Source organism: Malus sylvestris, chromosome 9 (assembly GCF_916048215.2).
Source record: "Malus sylvestris chromosome 9, drMalSylv7.2, whole genome shotgun sequence".
In the NCBI taxonomy this organism is placed as follows: domain Eukaryota; kingdom Viridiplantae; phylum Streptophyta; class Magnoliopsida; order Rosales; family Rosaceae; genus Malus; species Malus sylvestris.
Genome location: NC_062268.1, coordinates 31,948,063 through 31,967,940, shown reverse-complemented (window position 1 = coordinate 31,967,940; position 19,878 = coordinate 31,948,063). Strand labels below are relative to the sequence as shown.

At 38.3% G+C, this 19,878-nt stretch overlaps 2 protein-coding genes across 2 annotated transcripts; one reads left to right on the top strand and one right to left on the bottom strand.

The window, feature by feature from the left end:
* Positions 1–1,575: 1,575 nt before the first annotated feature.
* LOC126581950 (uncharacterized) lies at positions 1,576–7,172 on the top strand. The gene is made up of 2 exons (XM_050245895.1): positions 1,576–2,548; positions 7,013–7,172. The coding sequence occupies exons 1-2, from the start codon at positions 1,576–1,578 to the stop codon at positions 7,063–7,065; spliced, it is 1,026 nt and encodes a 341-aa protein (XP_050101852.1). The 3' UTR covers positions 7,066–7,172.
* Positions 7,173–15,535: 8,363 nt separating this feature from the next.
* On the bottom strand, positions 15,536–16,665 carry LOC126581957 (protein C2-DOMAIN ABA-RELATED 4-like). Its single transcript, XM_050245903.1, has 2 exons — positions 16,438–16,665; positions 15,536–16,152 (listed from the first exon to the last, which is right to left on the bottom strand). The coding sequence occupies exons 1-2, from the start codon at positions 16,546–16,548 to the stop codon at positions 15,766–15,768; spliced, it is 498 nt and encodes a 165-aa protein (XP_050101860.1). The 5' UTR covers positions 16,549–16,665; the 3' UTR covers positions 15,536–15,765.
* Between the last annotated feature and the right edge of the window lie 3,213 nt (positions 16,666–19,878).

Here is a 19,878-nt window from a genome sequence, read left to right as displayed (position 1 = left end):
GTTGGCATCATCGTGGACAAGACCTTGACACAAGATGTTGTAGATGTCAAGAGGGTAGGAGATAGAATCATGGCAATCAAGATTGTAATAGGACAAGAACTTATCAATGTGATTAGTGCGTACGCACCTCAAGTAGGGTTGGATACGAGTTCGAAGGAGAAATTTTGTGAAGACCTTGGAGACTTGGTGCAAGGAATTGCTCAGACGGAGAAGTTATTTATAGGAGGAGATTTAAATGGACACGTGGGCAGGAAGACAGGCAACTATGGAGGTTTTCATGGTGGCCATGGTTTTGGGGAGAGAAACGAGGATGGGGAAGCTATCTTGGATTTTGCAATGGCATATGATCTCTTCTTAGCCAACACCTTCTTTAAGAAGAGAGAAGAACATGTGATCACCTACAAGAGTGGGTCGTCAAAAACACAAATAGATTTTCTTCTAATGAGGAAAGGGGATCGTATAACTTGTAAGGATTGCAAAGTTATACTAGGAGAGAGCGTGGCTAATCAACATCACTTGTTGGTGATGGATGTACATATCAAAAGAGTGAGAAAAAAGAACAAGACTTGGAAGTGCCCAAGGACTAGATGGTGGAATCTAAAAGAAGAAAAACAAGCCATTTTCAAAGAGAAAGTAATCACCCTGTGTGTGTGGGATAGAGAGGGGGAAGCTAACCAAATGTGGGATTCCATGGCTAGTTGTATCCGAAAAGTAGCAAAAGAGGTATTAGGAGAGTCCAAGGGCTTTACCCCACACCAAAAGGAATCTTGGTGGTGGAATGAGGAGGTACAAATAAAGGTGAAGGCTAAGAAGGAATGTTGTAAAGCCTTATACAAGGATAGGACCGATGAAAATGGTGAAAGGTATAGAAAAGCGAAGCAAGAGGCGAAGAAAGCTGTGAGAGAAGCTAAGTTAGCGGCTTATGACGATATGTATAAGCGACTAGATACCAAAGAAGGAGAGTTGGATATCTATAAACTAGCTAGAGCAAGGGAAAAGAAGACAAGGGACCTAAACCAAGTGAGGTGCATCAAGGATGAGGATGGAAAGGTTCTTGCTACAGAGAACGCGGTTAAAGACAGATGGAAATGTTATTTTCATAATCTTTTCAATGAAGGACATGAAAGGAGTGCTTCTTTAGGGGAGTTGAGTAACTCAGAAGAGTGTAGAAACTACTCTTTTTATCGTAGAATCCGGAAGGAAGAAGTGGTTGTAGCTTTGAAGAAGATGAAGCATAGAAAAGCAGTAGGCCCAGACGATATACCAATCGAAGTGTGGAAAGTTTTGGGAGAGACAGGTATAACATGGCTCACTGACCTTTTCAATAGGATTTTGAAAACGAAGAAGATGCCAAATGAGTGGCGAACGAGCACTTTGGTGCCTATTTACAAGAATAAGGGCGATGTACAAAATTGCATGAACTATAGGGGTATTAAGCTAATGAGTCATACAATGAAGCTCTGGGAGAGAGTCATTGAGCATAGATTGAGGCAAGAGACACGGGTTTCGGACAACCAATTCGGGTTCATGCCAGGGCGCTCAACCATGGAGGCAATCTATCTCTTATGAAGATTGATGGAAAGATATAGAGATGGGAAAAAGGATTTACACATGGTCTTTATAGATTTGGAAAAAGCGTATGATAGGGTCCCAAGAGACATTCTTTGGAGGATTTTAGAGAAGAAAGGAGTACGAGTAGCATATATCCAAACTATACAGGATATGTATGAAGGAGCAAAGACTGCCGTAAGAACTCATGAAAGACAAACCGAAAGCTTTCCCATAACTGTAGGATTACATCAAGGTTCATCCTTAAGTCCTTACCTTTTTGCGTTGGTAATGGATGAGTTAACAGGACATATTCAAGATGATATTCCTTGGTGTATGCTTTTCGCAGACGATATAGTGTTGATAGATGAAACTCAGGAAGGGGTAAATGCAAAGCTTAACCTTTGGAGAGAAGTGTTGGAATCTAAAGGTCTTCGCCTAAGCCGATCAAAGACAGAATATATGGAGTGCAAGTTCAGTGCAAATGGAGGCCAAAACGAGTTAGGGGTGAGGATCGGAGATCAAGAAATACCAAAGAGCGACCGTTTTCGTTACCTAGGATCTATCTTGCAAAAGAACGGAGAATTAGATGGAGATCTCAACCATAGAATACAAGCTGGATGGATGAAGTGGAAGAGTGCATCCGGCGTGTTATGTGACCGCCGTATGCCACTGAAGGAGCTCAAGGGAAAATTTTATAGGACGGCAATAAGGCCGGCGATGCTGTATGGCACAGAATGTTGGGCGGTGAAGCATCAACACGTACACAAAATGGGTGTAGCGGAGATAAGGATGCTTCGTTGGATGTGTGGGCACACGAGAAAGGACAAGATTATGAATGAGGATATCCGGGGTAAAGTAGGAGTAGCCGAAATTGAAGGAAAGATGAGAGAAAATCGGTTACGGTGGTTTGGACATGTGCAAAGAAGGCCTACTGACGCTCCGATTAGAAGATGCGACTATGGGACAGAGGTTCAGGGCCGAAGGGGTAGAGGAAGACCTAGGAAAACTTTGGAAGAGACCCTAAGAAAAGACTTAGAGTACTTGGATCTAACGGAGGACATGACACAGGACAGAACACAATGGCGTTCTAAGATTCATATAGCCGATCCCACTCAGTGACTTGGATTTTCCAAGTCTCCAACCGAGAAGTTTTCCTCACTCGGGAAATCAAGGGAACACTACCTCAACCTACATGCTCCACTCACAAAGCTTCAACATACAAGTTTCAACAGAAGAAAATTCAAAGAACTTAGCGAAGAAGGCTTTGGTGTATTTAACATAATACGTTGAAATGAAGGAAAGCTTATTTATTGATATCCCCGATAAGTTACAAATATGTACATATACTTGAGTCAAAATAAACAAACAAGAGGGAGCCTTCACAAAGGTTGCTTAGGAGAAGTCTCAGTAGTCGGTAGAGCCCCAGAAAGAGAAGGCACCGGAGGGGGATCATTCGGAGCCTCAGTACTGGACAGAACCCTAGAAGGATGAGGCATCAGAGGTTGATCATTTGGAGCTTCATTACGCGGTACAGCTCCAGAAGACGAAGGCAATAAATGCCTTTGGAACAAACCCACAAATCTCTGATGATCAAGTAAAACCTGACCATCAGATTCCTTCATCTGGTCAAGCTTCCTCTTCATGTTTGTAACATAGTCATGTGCGAGCTGGTGCAACTGTTTATTCTCATGCTTGAGCCCTCTAATCTCCTGTTTGAGACTCATCACTTCAGCCGCCAATGATTCAACTTGGCGGGTTCGAGCAAATAGGCGTTGGGCCATATTAGACACAGAACCTGCACACTGAACACTGAGAGCCAGAGAATCCTTAACAGCCAACTCATCAGACCGTTTGGAAAGTAATCTGTTATCTTTGGGAGTGAGAAGGTTCCTGGCCACTACCGCAGCGGTCATATCATTCTTCATCACGGAATCCCCAACGGTAAGAGGACCAGTAGGGGAGACGAATGATGGGCGCCATATGTTGTCTGGAGAAGGCGGGGCTGTCTCTTCAACAAGGTTCAAGTCAAAACGACGGTCGGAGGGGCCAGACATTTTCAAAGGTGTTGAAGAGAGAAGAGGTCGGACAAATCAAAATCTTAGAAGTGCAAGAATGCAGCTTCTACTGGTGGATATTCAAGTGTGCTTTGGAACTTAATGTCAGCCCCTATAAAAATCTGCACTCGACGAAGCTTCAGAAATCGAAGAGGCGCCTGCTCAGAAATCGAAGAGGCGTTTGCTTTCTCAAAAGCTAGGCTGCTCAGAGACCAAGAGGGTCGATCTCAGAAATCGAAGAGGCGTTTGCTTTCTCAAAAGCTGGGCTGCTTAAAGACCACGAAGGCCGATCTCAGAAATCGAAGAGGCTTGCTTTCTCAAAAGCTGGGCTGCTCAGAGACCACGAGGGCCGATCTCAGAAATCGAAGAGGCACCTACTTTTCCAGCCTTGTCAGCACCTGTCACACGCACACTCAGCTTTGCGGAAATTATGGGCATTCTGTCGAAGATTTCTGGTGAAGTAGAAATCACATGAATCGTACTGTTCAATCACCCACTTCCCACACGCAACAGTAGCTCATGGGTACCACAGATAACTTTGCCAAAGTTCTCTGACAAAGTTGAGACACGTGAAGCTTGCAGCTCCCACTACATCGCTCTAACCAAGAAGGGTAAAAGAATAGCAAAGAAACAACACTAAGAAAGTTTAGACACATAAATTTTGAAGGTCTAGCTACCATATTATTACCCACAAGGGTAAAGGAACAGTACCACTGATGGATAATTGGAAAGTCCCGGTGTGTCAACCTCTGTGCTTCGTGGCAAGGTAGACTAGCAAACATGCCCAACCTTTACTCACATTCGAGAAAACACTCCCAGCTTGCTCCAAAATCGAAGAGGCATCGCCCTCCGAATCTCGAGAGCCAGACTCCCAACATGATTACTTTCTCAAAAATCGAAGAGAGGGTAAAGGAACAGTACCACTGCTGGATAATTGGAAAGTCCCTGTGTGTCAACCTTTGTGCTTCGTGGCAAGGTAGACTAGCAAACATGCCCAACCTTTACTCACATTCGAGAAAACACTCCCAACAAGATTGCTTGCTCCAAAATCGAAGAGGCACCGCCCTCCGAATCTCTAGAGCCAGACTCCCAACATGATTACTTTCTCAAAAATCGAAGAGAGGGTAAAGGAACAGTACCACTGCTGGATAATTGGAAAGTCCCTATGTGTCAACCTCTGTGCTTCGTGGCAAGGTAGACTAGCTAACATGCCCAACCTTTACTCACATTCGAGAAAACACTCCCAACAAGATTGCTTGCTCCAAAATCGAAGAGGCACCGCCCTCCGAATCTCGAGAGCCAGACTCCCAACATGATTACTTTCTCAAAAATTGAAGAGACACCGCTCTCCAAATCTCGAGAGCCAGACCCCCAGCAAGATTGCTTTCTCAAAAATCGAAGAGGCATCGTTCTCCGAATCTCGAGAGCCAGATCCCAGACAGGATTGCTTGTTCAAAAACCGAAGAGGCACCACTTTCCCAACTTCAAGAGCTGGATCTCCTTGGATAAAGCTTGTCTGTAATCTTCACACGCAACATCAGCTTTCCAGATACCACAGACCACTTTTTCAAAGTGCTCTGACAGAGTTAAAACATGTGAAGCTGGCAGCTCCCACTACCGTGGTATGACCAAGCAGGGTAAATGAATAGCATTATTACTTGATGTTAGGGAGACTCCTATATATGTCGACCTCTATCCCCAACGGACAGGCAGACCTGCAAAAATGCTCAACCCTTCCTCTTATCTGAGAGGGCACTCCCAACGAAGCCTTTCGAAATATTCAGCTTTCTTTCCCCCCGATAACACCTCTGTAAACAAGCTATACTAGAGCAAGAATATCTCATATCATCAGGGTTAAAAGCAAGAGTATCCCATATCATGCTTTTTCTCTGTCTTTTCCTTTGGCCTTGTTCTTACCTGCAAGACAAGGAGAAAGAGAGCAATCAGTCAGCACTTGGAATCAAGCTTCCAGCCAGGAACTGACTGCCTGGAACCCCTTACCTGATTACTTACCTGGCATTGCTCTCGAGTACTCATCTTCAACATCTTATGCTTCTAGGGAAGATACTGCATCTGCCTGAGAAACAGATAGGGCAAGTGAGAAGGATACAAGGAAGCATGTGGAGACAAGCGTAACAGCACACGTGCCGATACATCCACTACTCTGTCAAAAGCAAAAGTATCCCATATCAGCAGGGTCGAACGTACTCTAGATTTGATGGACTTGTTTTGACCCTCAAATTCTTCAGTCGGCCTTATACTCTGGAGGAAACCAGAAAACCCTCCAGCCCAGTTCAAGAATAAGCCTGTGGAAAGTTACTTCTTCAAGAGCAAAAATATCCCATATCATCTCTTCTCATTTTTCTTCTCTTTATCCTTCATGCTGCCTGCAAGATAGGGAGAATGTGAATAATCAGCCGGAGCTCTGATTGCTTACCTTGTCTGTCACCTCTTTCAGCAGATCCCCTAGCTCGGCGACTTGGGGGACTCCTACTACTTGGTTTGTATCGCGCTTGACCAAGCTTGAAACTACAAGTAAGCTTCAAGTGAAATTGATACATTACCTTGTGCATCTCCACCAGTTACAGATACCACCCCTGGATGGAGGAAGAGTACTTCCAGAGAAGATGCCACATCTACCTATGAGACAGATAAGGCAAGTCAAGACGATACCACACTCCGGTACTTAGAAGTTTCGTGGTTACGAGATCATTCTCCCACAATATTTCCTAATGTCATTTGTACTAAATCATTCACTTGTACTCACTAAAGGAGAGCTTGAACCTATGTACTTGTGTAAACCCTTCACAATTAATGAGAACTCCTCTATTCCGTGGACCTAGCCAATCTGGGTGAACCACGTACATCTTGTGTTTGCTTTCCTATCTCTATCCATCTATATACTTATCCACACTAATGACCGGAGCAATCTAGCGAAGATCACAAAAAGTGACCGTTTTCGCTACCTAGGATCTATCTTGCAAGAGAACGGAGACTTAGATGGAGATCTCAACCATAGAATACAAGCTGGATGGTTGAAGTGTAAGAGTGCATCCGGCGTGTTGTGTGACCGTCGTAGGCCACTGAAGCTCAAGGGAAAATTTTATAGGACGGCAATAAGGCCGCGATGTTGTATGGCACAGAATGTTGGGCGGTGAAGCATCAACACGTACACAAAATAGGTGTAGCGGAGATGAGGATGCTTCGTGGGATGTATGGGCACACGAGAAAGGATAAGATTGGGAATGAGGATATCCGAGGTAAAGTAGGAGTAGCCAAAATTGAAGGAAATATGAGAGAAAATCGGTTCCGGTGGTTAGGACATGTGCAAAGAAGGCCTATTGACGCTCCGGTTCAAAAATGTGACTACGGGACAGAGGTTCAGGGTCGAAGGGGTAGAGGAAGACCTAGGAAAACTTTGGAAGAGACCCTAGGAAAAGACTTGAGTACTTGGATCTAACGGAGGACATGACACAAAACCGAGCGCAATGGCGTTCTAGGATTCATATAGCCGACCCCACTTAGTGGGAAAAGGCTTTGTTGTTGTTGTTGTTGTTGTTGTTTGGAAGTGCTACTCAATAAAACGATGTTACTCACTAACATTTTTTGTCAATAACACTTGTTTGTAGGGTTTTGATGAGAAAATAAGAAGTGTGTTGTTTGACAAGCAACCAAATAGGTGCTTTTACATCGCACAAAAGTGCTTTCGATACTATAGTGATTGGACGCCAATGAAAAAAGCATTTCAGAAGTGGTAAGTCAAGGACAATATTGTCCAAGGAACTCGGCTTCCCTCATACCAGATATGCCAAGTTCATCTCAAAGCTCATTGACATATGCACTGCTCCATCTTTCATGTGGCCTTCTATTCCATTGAAATATTAGGATATATTTGGTACACTATTTAAATTCAACTTTTTAGACTAAAAAACATCGTCGGAAATTTCTGACTAGTCGACACAGCCCGGCGCGTAGAGAGCGAGAGTCTAAAACATATTTGTGGAATTTGAAGGGCGTTTCAGACCTTTCAATTTATAATTAGGGGTAGTTTCGGAGTTGAAAAACTTTCATTAAAGGGTCCAAGTGCTTCTCATTAAGGGGACCAAGAGCTTCTCAATTTTTCACTTGGCAGCACTTTAGAGAAATCACCTCCTAGGTTATTTTGTTAAAATAAATCACTCCAAGTACTTCAACTTCTTATCAAAAGTCCTTTTAAAATTATTAAATGACTATTTTTTGAAAGGAAATTGCTTGCACTCTTTGGGAAGCACTTTTAATTCTCCAAAAATATCATTCACATGACCATCATTTTATAAACAGTTCCAAACACGCTCGCAGTCATTTGACTCAACCCCAATTTATTCTACTCCACCCTAAATTTTACCTGTAAGAAGATTAATTTGTCTAATGTTAGGCTTAATCCGCATTTCAATATCATGGTGTATATTTAAAAAGTTATTATATAAGTTGATGCCTCTATTAGTATCGATGGGAGTACTCAAAGAGGTATAGTGGACGTGGTTTTGTCCTTCAACCCTACTTTTTTTCTTAATAAATAATATTATCTACATCAAAGGGTAGGAGATTGAGCTAAGTATATCACTAAAATGTAGTATTAAGTGGCTCGTCAGGGTTATTTCTAAAAGTAGTTGGAAATGCCCCCCTTGATTGATAATTTTGTTTGCATATCTTTATATATGAAGCCAACAACCCATTTTGGGGTCACAAGCTACACTAAAAAGTTTTGGACAAAAATACCCCCAAAACAAAAAATTTCAAAAAGCATCCCAAAATAATGTACCAAATAATGCAGGGGTATTTTTGTCATTTTAACAGTGTTTTTTTAATAATTAATTCTTTTTGTATAGTTTTTTTTTAATTAGTACCTCACAACAGGCTAGCAATAATATGATTCAATTAGATGTTCATTAAATATTATTTTCCCTTTTTTTAAACACGTTCAAAACATCTTAAGAGGTGTGTAATGCCGGATATAAAAAAAGTCTTTCGCGTGCATATAATAATGTGAATAAATTAGTTGTCAAATGAATTTTTTTTTTTTTACAAACGATATTATCTATACTAAAGAGGAGGAGGTGAGCTTAGCCTAACAATGAGCTAGCAATAATGTGATTCAATAAGTTGTTTATTAAATATTATTTTCTCTATTCTTAATGTAAATTCAATAGAATGTAGATGAAAATTGAAAGACCGATTTTATTATGTGAATTGAGCTGCTTTGATTGGTTTATGAGGGGTTTTTTCTATCATAATATAAGATTATTCATTTACTTCAAATACTTGACTTTTCTTTAGTCAATTCACGCATGTAAATACATTTAAAACGTGTCTCACACGTAACACGCCGTGATTTAAAAAATACCTTATGCACGCGCTCACACGCGTGCATGATAGCTAGTATAGCACTAAAATGGACTCAATTTTGGCATCAACAACTTTACACCCCATAATTTGTTTACTTGATATATAGATGCATGATTGGTTAAACTGAAATTAAATGAACAGTATTTTAGGGACCAAAATTGAAAATGAAATTTTTCAAACATTGTTAAGTATAACAGCAATAATGATAGTATGATGAAAAAATAATACATATAATTAAAAAGCTTCTAACTAATAACTATAGATGTAGACACGTTTAGTTGATCTGCCAATTTGTATTTTTTAGGACAAACTTTCACTCACCCCTCTCACAACGGCACAATTTTTGCAATAATTTACATATAAATTATAAAAACGGTTCATTTTAAATGAATGAATAAAATAAATAGTGTCAACGAGATACATATTCATTTATTTGTTAGTTTAAAAAAAAAAAAGTGAAACTATGCTACCTCCCACAAATTCTTCCGATAAATAAGGTGGAAACCATTTGCCCGACAATACCCGATATCGTTTTGCATATTTTTGTTCAATGAATTGTTTTTTCATTTGTCAAATCCTCATTTGTTAAGTGTATAATGTAGCGTTGTCTCAAAACTAGAGACCATGGTTGTAAGTGGTTGTTTTTTCTTTAAAAATAGGACAACTTAGTGGCTGTCGCGTCAGTCCACTCTTTTACGAGCCGGAAAGATTCACAATAGCATTTCAATCTCTCTTTAGTTATCTTCGTTTGATTTATCAGTACTAAAAATCGAAGCATGTCCACCATAGTGTGATTCACAAGTTCCAAAAATCAAATTCAGAACATACTAGGTGGAATGCGTGCCTGAAATTCATTGTTTATGATATACTTTGTTGCGTAGTTATTTGGATGTTTAGATTGAAGATTGTTTCTTGAATCTGCCGTCTTGCAGGTATATAATATGTTGCAGGGTGCATTTTTGCTCACCACCATAACTACGGTATATGCTCACCATACACCTAATTATTTAACATGTGTCATTTCACCTAATTCTAGTTAACTTTTACATTATATGGTACTTTTTCAATTTTGAAAAACATTAACTAGGGTTAAGTAAAATCACACTTAGCAGATGATTAGGTAAGTGTATGATGAGCATACACCAAAGTTTAGGGTGGTGAGCAAAAATGCTCCCTACGTTGCTGCATATGTTTTTTTATGCATTGGATGCCAAAGAAAATGAAATAATATCAATGCAATGGTGTATTTAACAATATTTTGGTGCAATATTGATGTAGTTTTTAGAGAGAGGATCCTCGCCGGATCCTCTTTGTGAGGATCTCGGAAATCATTCAATCACATCCGTTCATCGTACATCGTGCGGTCAATTTTCGTCAAGTACTGTTTTTATTTAATTTTAAGTAAACAAAATTATAATGATTTCTAACCGTACGATATACAACGAATGTGATTTTGAGGATCCCCGGGATTCTCACAAAAAGGATCCGGCAAGGATACTCACTCATAGTTTTCAGCTATTTGCGGTCCAAATGTTCTGTTTATAAATTTACACAAATTGCCATTAATCTAATCAACACCCAAATAAATACCAAGAAATATCAAGATTGACGTAACCATTGTCTGGAAGCTCCAATTTCGGCAACAATCACGTTGAATGCGTTTTGAAATTTGCACTGGCTCTCATAAAAAGTAAACGCAACACCCATGTAATTGAGTAAGAAACCTGTTTTTCTTTTGTTCGAACAAACGATATTAAGTTATAAACCTGTTTGTACCTAAGTTTACAATTTTGTTCTAATTGATAATAAGCTTTAATCTGGCAGCCCAAATAAAGGTGACAGAGAAACCATATTAAATCACAAGCCCATGATTTAAGTGATTCAAAGCATTTTCATTGCGTATTAAGGTGATGGACATAATCAAGGCTAGCCAATGTCAATCATCAATTGAGGAAGCTTTCCCTTGATTGACGTGATTGATGCAAAAATTATTTTAACACACAAATTAAACCCTTTTGTTGTCAATTGTAGTAAAGAATGTAAGTAGGGATCGTTCTAGGCCGGGGATTAGGAGGGATTGCTAAAACACTTGAAACTGACTTAAAAACGTAAAATTATGTTTAAAACACCAAACTAGATTCAAAAGATGCAATACAAACTAAAAAGACTCAAAACTAGTTTAAAAGACTCAAAACTGCTTAAAACAATGAATTAGACTCTAAACTGACTCTAAGGATGGTTTTAGACGAAATTAGGTTCTAACTTGACTCAAGACACTTAAAAACACAAATCAAAATAGATTTTGACTAATAAAACACTTTAAAGTAAAGGGGGATTTGATTTTGACGAATTTAAAAACAAAACAAACAGATTGTAAACTAAAACAGATTTTGGACGAATTTGGGTAAACTATGGATGATGGGCTAGCTAGAGGGTTCTTCTCCACACATGACACACTTGCACATAAACCAATTTCCAGTTGTTCTTTCGATAAATCATGAAACTCAACACCTCAGGTTAATTAAGTCCGCTTAAATTAACCTTCAAGTTCTCCTTAAGTTATTGAATTGGATGGGAAAGCGCATACAACAATTCAAGCATTCTTCAAAAGTCCTTTACGTGAACAGCATAATAAAGATACAATCAAAGATCATTAAGCATTATGAAAAACTATAAGTATTGACGAAGCATTCGTTACTATGATGAACATGAAACTCCTGCCAAGAATTCATTTAACGCGATCGTTTATAAGCGACTTCCACTACTTGTGAATATAAGTTTGTAACTATTAGGTTAAACTCCCTTATACTCTAGCAGCATATTCATGCATGCAAACTAAGTGTGCACGCTTAATAAACATACACGAATAAGTTATCAATCAAGCAGTTAAACAAATTGAATTCACAACTGAAGGTAATCAATTCATATTGCAAGTATGTTCATGGCTTTGAATTCCCCCCTAGCTAAGGGGGGTTTAGCTCCTCATACTCACAAAGCAAAGATAAACAAATTTAGATATTGAAAACAAAGAATGAAAACACCTAAAAACGCTCCAACAATCCAACTTGAATGTCAAGCACGTCCAAGGGTCCTCCTTCTTCTCTTTGTTGCGGCACAAGGTGTGGTTTTATGGATGAGTGGTAAATTATGGTGGTGGATGGATATAGGTGAGTTATGGTGAAGGGTGGATGGGTGGATTGTGTTCTCTCGGCCAAGGAATGAAAGTGTAAGTGTATGGAGTTGTGAGATGTGAATGTAGTGTCTTTTGATGGATCTTTTTTCTCCCATTTTTATGGTGAAGGGTGGATGTATTTATAGGCTAGGGAGATGACCACCATCTAATTAAGGTGGTAGTGGTGTATGTTGTGGTAATGAGTGGATGTAAGGGGTGTAGTGGGTGAATGTTTGGTAATGAGTGGATGTAATGGGTGTAGTGGGTGAATGTTTAGTAATGAATTAATGTAATGGGTGTAGTGGATGGATGTTTGGTAATGAGTGGATGTAATGGGTGTAGTGGATGAATGTTTGGTAATGAGTGGATGTAATGGGTGTAGTGGATGGATGTTTGGTAATGAGTGGATGTAATGGGTGTAGTGGATGAGTGTTTGGTAATGAGTGGATGTTTGTAGTTGTAGGTCAACACACTTGCTGATTTCTAGCCTTCTAATCGTAAAAAGCGTCCATCCTCATGTCTCTATGCTTGCACTATCCAATCTTGGCCCAAAAATGCTCCAAAATGCTCCAAATAGCACTTTGTTGCCAACTTTGTTATTTTAACCTACAAACACATGAAAATAGCTTAAAGTACCAAAATAACTAGAATTAAACTAAGTAAATGCTAATAAACAAGCTAACTAAGTTGCATAAATATGTTCCTATCAGTGATCACGGGGCAATGTATTTGGATAACCACATTAGGATTTATCCGTACATATTTGAGCCCTATAAATATAAGGTTTGCAGAGGAGCAAAAGATCTCCGATCAAACACACAACTTGCCGTTCTATTTTTCTTCAATTCCTATCTTATCATAATGTAGCCCTAGTCTAGATTATTTTATTTTCATGCAATTGACTTGCTCAATCTTCACCATCACCATCACACATCATTTGGTTGTTTGTTCAAATCCTTGTCTCCAAGGTAGAGCACGAACCTAGGTCGAGAAGAGGTTCTTTACCCAATTGTTTAATCATTTGATCGAAAGTCAAATTCAAGATTCAAACACAATTCGCTCACTTTTTTCTACATCGATTAAATTAAACCACGTGGTGACACACTTTCGCATCTAAACAAAGGAGGACCAAACTTCTAGGTTTCCCGGTACGGCCAATAAATGGGAAACAAAATTTTTAAGGACTTGGATTCTCTGTCCTCCAAATTCGGTGCCCTCCTCGTGCCCTTCTGTTTGTGTGGTCACAGTTAAGCCACTTCAATATTTTATATTACTATTTTTTTTGTCTTATTATTTTTATAAAAAACAATATAAAATGTTAGCATGGATTAACCGTGACCACACAAAACAGGAGGGCACGGAGAGGGCACCGAAATGGGAGGGCAGAGAATCCAAGTCCAATTTTTAATGTTTGTACCACAATAGGAAGTCTAAACTGTCAGACCAATTGGCCGGCCCATGATTCCAAACCGCCCAGACCAGGCGACCAATAATGTTGACAAGATTGTCCAACATTTCACTACGAAAATGGTAAGGCCACGTGATTGGTCCAAGAAATCATGCAAGGCCTAAGACTTCAAGTTAAATGTCTGATCCAAGGTTCAAAATCAAGGACTCAATTGTCTGCCCTTCCCATCCTATATCCTTCATATCCTTTTTTATTTTTGTGGTCATAAGCCATGTTAACATTTTATATTAATTTTTTTTATAAAAATAATAAGACAAAAAGCAATGAGAATATAAAATGTTGACGTGGTTTAATTATGATCACATAAATAGAAGGGGATAGGAAATGTATGGGATGGGGGAGGGCAAACAATCCAGGTCCCAAAATCAATCCAAAGAGATCGATATCTGTGTTCCACAAACAAAAAAATGCGATGATGGTCTAGAGAAGCTCACACAAAACGTAAGAAAATAGTAAAGATCAAGTATATATGCAGGAGGAGTAATAATTTATGACCAATCTGAGGCAACCATGGTTCATGCCACGAAAGAAAAAGGTCCACGATTTCTTCTAGCGATATCCGGACACTAAAAAAAAAAACATTCTAGAAGAAAGGATTTCGTCGAGCCAAATAAGGTTTGGTAGTATAATGTTTTACCCGACTGAAATTCGTTAGCAATATCAGTCGGGCAAAAGTCGTCGCACAAATATTTGCCTGATGAATATAAAACTCCGTCAAGCAAAAGTCGTCGCTCAAATGTTAGCACATGAAAGTCAATCAACCCGGAAAGGCACGAAGATTTAAAATTGAGTTGATTTCCCGGCCATCATATCCAATTTCTTATGAGGTAATAAACACATGTGAACGTTTAGAGGTAAACTAATTCTCATTCCTATATTTTAGTATAGCATGGAACTTGAAGAATCAAAATAATTCAAATTTCCCTTCTTTGTAAGCAAACATGTCCTAATTTCGACACTATTTTGATAGCCTTTGCATTCCTTGATTTGGTCAATCCAAAGTAGGGCAGAAAGAAATCCCAATTTGATTGAACAAGCTGGCTGTTTAATCCAATTTTGCATCTACAACTTAGCACAATGAATAATTGGTTGACGCCTATCAATCTTCCAGCGGCCTGAACCTACCACATAATATGCATCTCACAAAGTTCCCTATAGAATTATCTTTGGTCCGTTTGTCTTTATTTTCTTTGATTCAGACGGTGCTTTGGTAAGACTACTCGCCACTCAATACTACGGTCTGGTGGTATTTTTCTTCACTTGGAAGTGAGAGGTTTTAGGTTCAAATCTCGTAGATGACGAATTCAATACCAAATTAGGCTGCCAATTGTATGATTTAGCCGAATTCTCCCTCACCTTAGTGTAAAAATATCGATATACTAAAAATTAAAGACTACTCACGTAAGCGTTATGTATGTGTGCTTAATTGTTAATTCTTGAGAAAATAGTAGATTGACTCTAGATTGCTGCTCGTACTTAGGGTGTTATTGATTAATGGTAGTGGAATCCGATACCCTAATATTTCTCACATTGGTTTTAACTCAAAATTTTATTCTCTTGCTTAATTGGTTGGCAATATTGAACACTCAACGCTCATGTCTCTGATGTTCGTCCTACTAATTGTGTGACCTATAAATTGGCCAAGTTGACTCTTTATTTTGAAAACGATTCATTTTGGTTTGAAGAGTCTAGACCTTATTCAGGCATGTTCTTCTAAACAGTTGCAATAAAATCTTTCATAATTCACTAACACTGCCATTGTATCGCTACCACATCTCTTCTTGAAATGTTTTCTAGTAAGATGAAATTTCTCCTTATTTCACCCACCACCTCAAATTGTTTACTAGTAAGATGGTGGAATCCAATTTTTCGAATTAACAACTTCACATGCGTATACATAAGAAATGAAATCAAATAAATGTATTTGATTGATTAAGATTGAAAAAAAAAAAGAAGCTGTTCAAACATTTCTCGCATCCCAAATGATTGATGCGAATACATGCATGGGAGGGCAAAACTCATAGACATCGTTAACTCTACTCTTCACATATTTATTAACAAAAGAATTGAATTAGCCAGACACCAAATACAACAATATACATGGAGAGAAAGTGGATGCAATTGCAATCAACAATCTACAGACCCCTAGAACTAGGAACATCAATCCACTGCAGTTGGAGTTCAACATCCCCACACTCCACATTTCGGAGCCTGAGGGCCATGTTCTGGACAAGTTTGCCTTTAGACCAGATAATGCAGCTCTCTTCAGCAAGGCAATTTTCCCTATTTGGTTGTACTTTTGTAATTACGGTTCCATCTGGGAGGCCTTCCAATCTCATCCTCAAGACTTTGATAAATAGTGCAATCTCAAACTCTGCGTCCCCCATTTTGTCATCAAAACTAAATCTGTCTTTATCATACACACACAGCGTGATGGGAAGATTTATTTCTGTGACAGAAAGTGTCAATGTTTCATCCCATACTGGATTCACATTCCTCTTCACCACACCAGTTTTCAGTTTCTGCATCATCAAAAAATTAGGTTAAATAAGCTGTACTATTTTCATGTCTGAGTTTAGTCAAGTTGACTACAATAGCGTGATTCACATCCACTGCACCAAAGTTTGAATCCTCCCACCCCGCATTGTTCTAACATGTCATCAAAAACCTTAATTTCAAGGACATATATGACCAAACCCCAGAATCCCAAATGGATCAAGAAATGGATCAAAACTAGAAGAAAAAAAAAAAAGCACACACACACACAGAGTAAGTGGTAAAATGAAGGAAGCTAGCCAAATGAATACCTGCTTGCCCATTTTGACAACGACGTAAGGATCACTGCTTCTCATGTCTCTAACAGCAAGGTTCACTCCTCTCTGGAGGTGAACACTAAGCAGACCCATCATGTTCTCCATTAGATAAACAACAGATTTTGTTTAATTTATTTCCAAAAATGGCAGGAGTATAGGAAGGAATATGCAGGAGAGGAGGGTGAGAAATTTTGCTCTCTTTGTATTCAAGTATATCTGTGTATGAAGGAGTTTTGATGTCAAACCACTGCCTTTCCTTACTTTTATACACAAAATTGTCTGAAGAGTCAAAGACCATCCTATGTGCTTTTGATTTTCAACAAGTGGATTACGTGACCCTCAAAATCAACCCAACCAACAATAGTCACGCGCTCTCATAGACCTGTTCGCTCCAGCCTAATAATCAACAATCAAAAGAAAGGGAAAAGAAAAAGACCCTTTCTAATTGACCAAAAAAATAAATTACTGAGTAAACAGTCGAGGGAGACACATTGAAAATTTGGTAAGCAACCTAATAATCAATAATTAAAAGAACGAAAAAACCAAAAAGAAGACCCTTTCTAATTGAACTAAAAATATAAAAATTACAGAGCAAACAACTGAGGGAGACTCATTGTGAATTCGGTAAGCACCCAATAATCAACAATTTAAAGAAAGAAAGAAAAAAAATAGAAGACCCTTTCTAATTGGACTGAAAAATAAAATACATAGTAAACAGTTGACAGATACTCATTGTTAATTTGGTATGATTACTGTACACAAATCGTCATACCAATTATCATACCAAACTTTTAGTATATCAAATTATACTAAATTTTTTGTGTACCGAATTTCAATATGCCATAAAATTCGGCTGACATGGTATTATAATGGTACTGTAGCAATTTGGTATTGGGCTATTTTTTTTGGGCCCAAAACATGTTTTTGCTAAGCAAGTACCCCATGTATGAAGATGAAACTTAATATCATCTTTTATTTTGAAATAATCTAATATACATATAACATTAAACCTACAACCAAAATTCATAATTCACCATTATTTCACACAATTAATAAACCATGCACCCAGGATTAAAAATAAAAGTTACGGTTACAAGCCAAATCAAATAAAAGGTAAAACTTTCAAGTTGCAAACTAATGAAATATATCAAAGATAAAAGTTAACAATTAGTATTATATTTATATATGAAATTGTTTGGGCATTCCAAAAATCTCATATTACTCTCCAAACTTTTTATAATTAGAAAAAAAAATTACAATTATATGATGCATAACGAGATTTTTTTTAGTGCTCATCACAGTTCTCTTTATACATACATAATATATATATATATATATATATATATATATATTCAATACGATAGAGTAATACCGCCAGTATTGGTTAATATCAGTACCATACCAAATATCTTCGGTTGGGCACCGTACCATTATCGTTTTTCATCTAATCCTTCATAAATTTTTGTCACATGACACACTTAAGAGATCGTAACAACGTCATTTCTCAATCCTAAACCCTTAACATTGCATATAAGTTTTAAATCTAATTGCCAAGTTTCTCTCCAAAGTTAAACCCTCTACCAATTTTTTTTCTTCGGTCAAATAAGTTCTTAAACTTATTATAAGCTATCAATCTATCCATCAAAATGCGTCACATGAAAATGATGCTGCTTAATTTGACATATAATTGGATATAATAATTTCGAATATATGAGCATGAGGAAAATTGACAACTTTTAATGAATTTCAAAATTCTTTTAAAAAAAAAAATCGAAGGACTTAATTTTTACTTAACTAACAATTCAGGAACCAAATCACCAAATTACTCATTACAATTTTTTTACAAGGCATAGAACATTTCTCACTTGCTTGCCTTAAAATTGTGTCTCCTCCTTCATTTTTTGGTATGTATCATATCCCTTAACCCCAACTTAACTCTGTTAACCTTTACTAAATTGAAAAATAAATAAATAAAATTTTAAACAAAATCTCATAAACCAAACTCCTAACCCCTCCTACTCACCCATAAAAGCCAGCCATCCCCGGCCTTACTCGTCGTCGGCCCACAGCTGAAGCTTCCTCTCTCACTGGGCTTAAGATTTAGCCCGTCTAGTGGTATTCCTTTTCACTTGTAAGTGGGAGGTCTTAAGTTCTATTCTCGCCAAAGGAGAATTTGAACCATATTATTGCTAGCCCAATTTGTGGCTAAGCCCATCCCCTCTAACTTAGTGCAGATAATACCGATTGTTAAAAAAAAAAAATCCATCAAAGATCATTGTTTTTTTAATCAAATTGGCTCAATGGCCCCAATCTACTAGTTTAGTGATAAAAATCATTGCTTTACGTTAATTGTACTCTAACGTATTATTTTCAATTTGATTGATTTAAGAGCAGTGAAGGATGGGGTTATTTCCATGAGTTCGAGATTGATTTGAAAATTTAGGAAAGCTAATTGAATAGTCTCCCCATGGATGAGATTATTCAGAGAGAGAGAGAGAGAGAGAGAGAGAGTTGGGAGGATTTGGCGACAGCAAGTAGAATCAGGGGTTGCCACCAATAACAGTTGGGCATGGTGGCCGGACTTTGGTGGCAGCTAGTTTCTTGATTTTGTTATGACGTGTGTTTATACATGGAGGACACCATTTCCAGGACAGGAAACCCGATGTCATTAACTGAAGACTCCATGACTCTTCCAATGATATTCGCTCTATTAAGTTTCATAAAACACTTTGAGAAGGCTGATGAAGTGACCTTTTTGGAGAAAGTATCAAAGAATCTTCACCAACTGAGACATAGGATAAATAGCCATCAACAGACTCAAAGAGAATTTCTGTCTATCCAGTCAGTCGAGACTTCTAAGGCAAACTGATTCTACATCTCCAGCCCCGTCTATCTAGTTGGTTGGCTTCACTTGTTGCTTCTTAAAAACTCATTCACCCAGCTGGTTGTCGTCCATTGACAGCAAACCCAAACTCACCTATCCAATCGAAATTCGTGTTGATGGTTCATGAATCAGTTAGTTTTCACAAAAGGTGTAAAAGGATTTCACGTAAAGCCTTGATTTGTGTGTCGAGTTGAAGGTCCTCTCTATGTTGCCAACACTCTTGCATTTATAGGAATAAATTACTGAATGTTCAAGTTGTAGAGTCTGATAGTATTGCAAATCCTTGGAATATTATCTTGATATACTTAGAATTATCCTCAATTTCCTCACAAATGATTCTTCCACCAAAACTCTATCACTACCGAGTTTCACCTTCTTCGACTCGAACTATGATTCTGAACCTAAACTAATTATGCGATTAGTTCAAATTTCATCCAGACGCCAATCATGGTCATTCATCCAGAATCTAATTCTGATCCTCAAGCAATTCTACTTTGTCTAGAACTCAATCACGCCACCAGCAATGTACTACTGGGCCGAAATTCACAGTC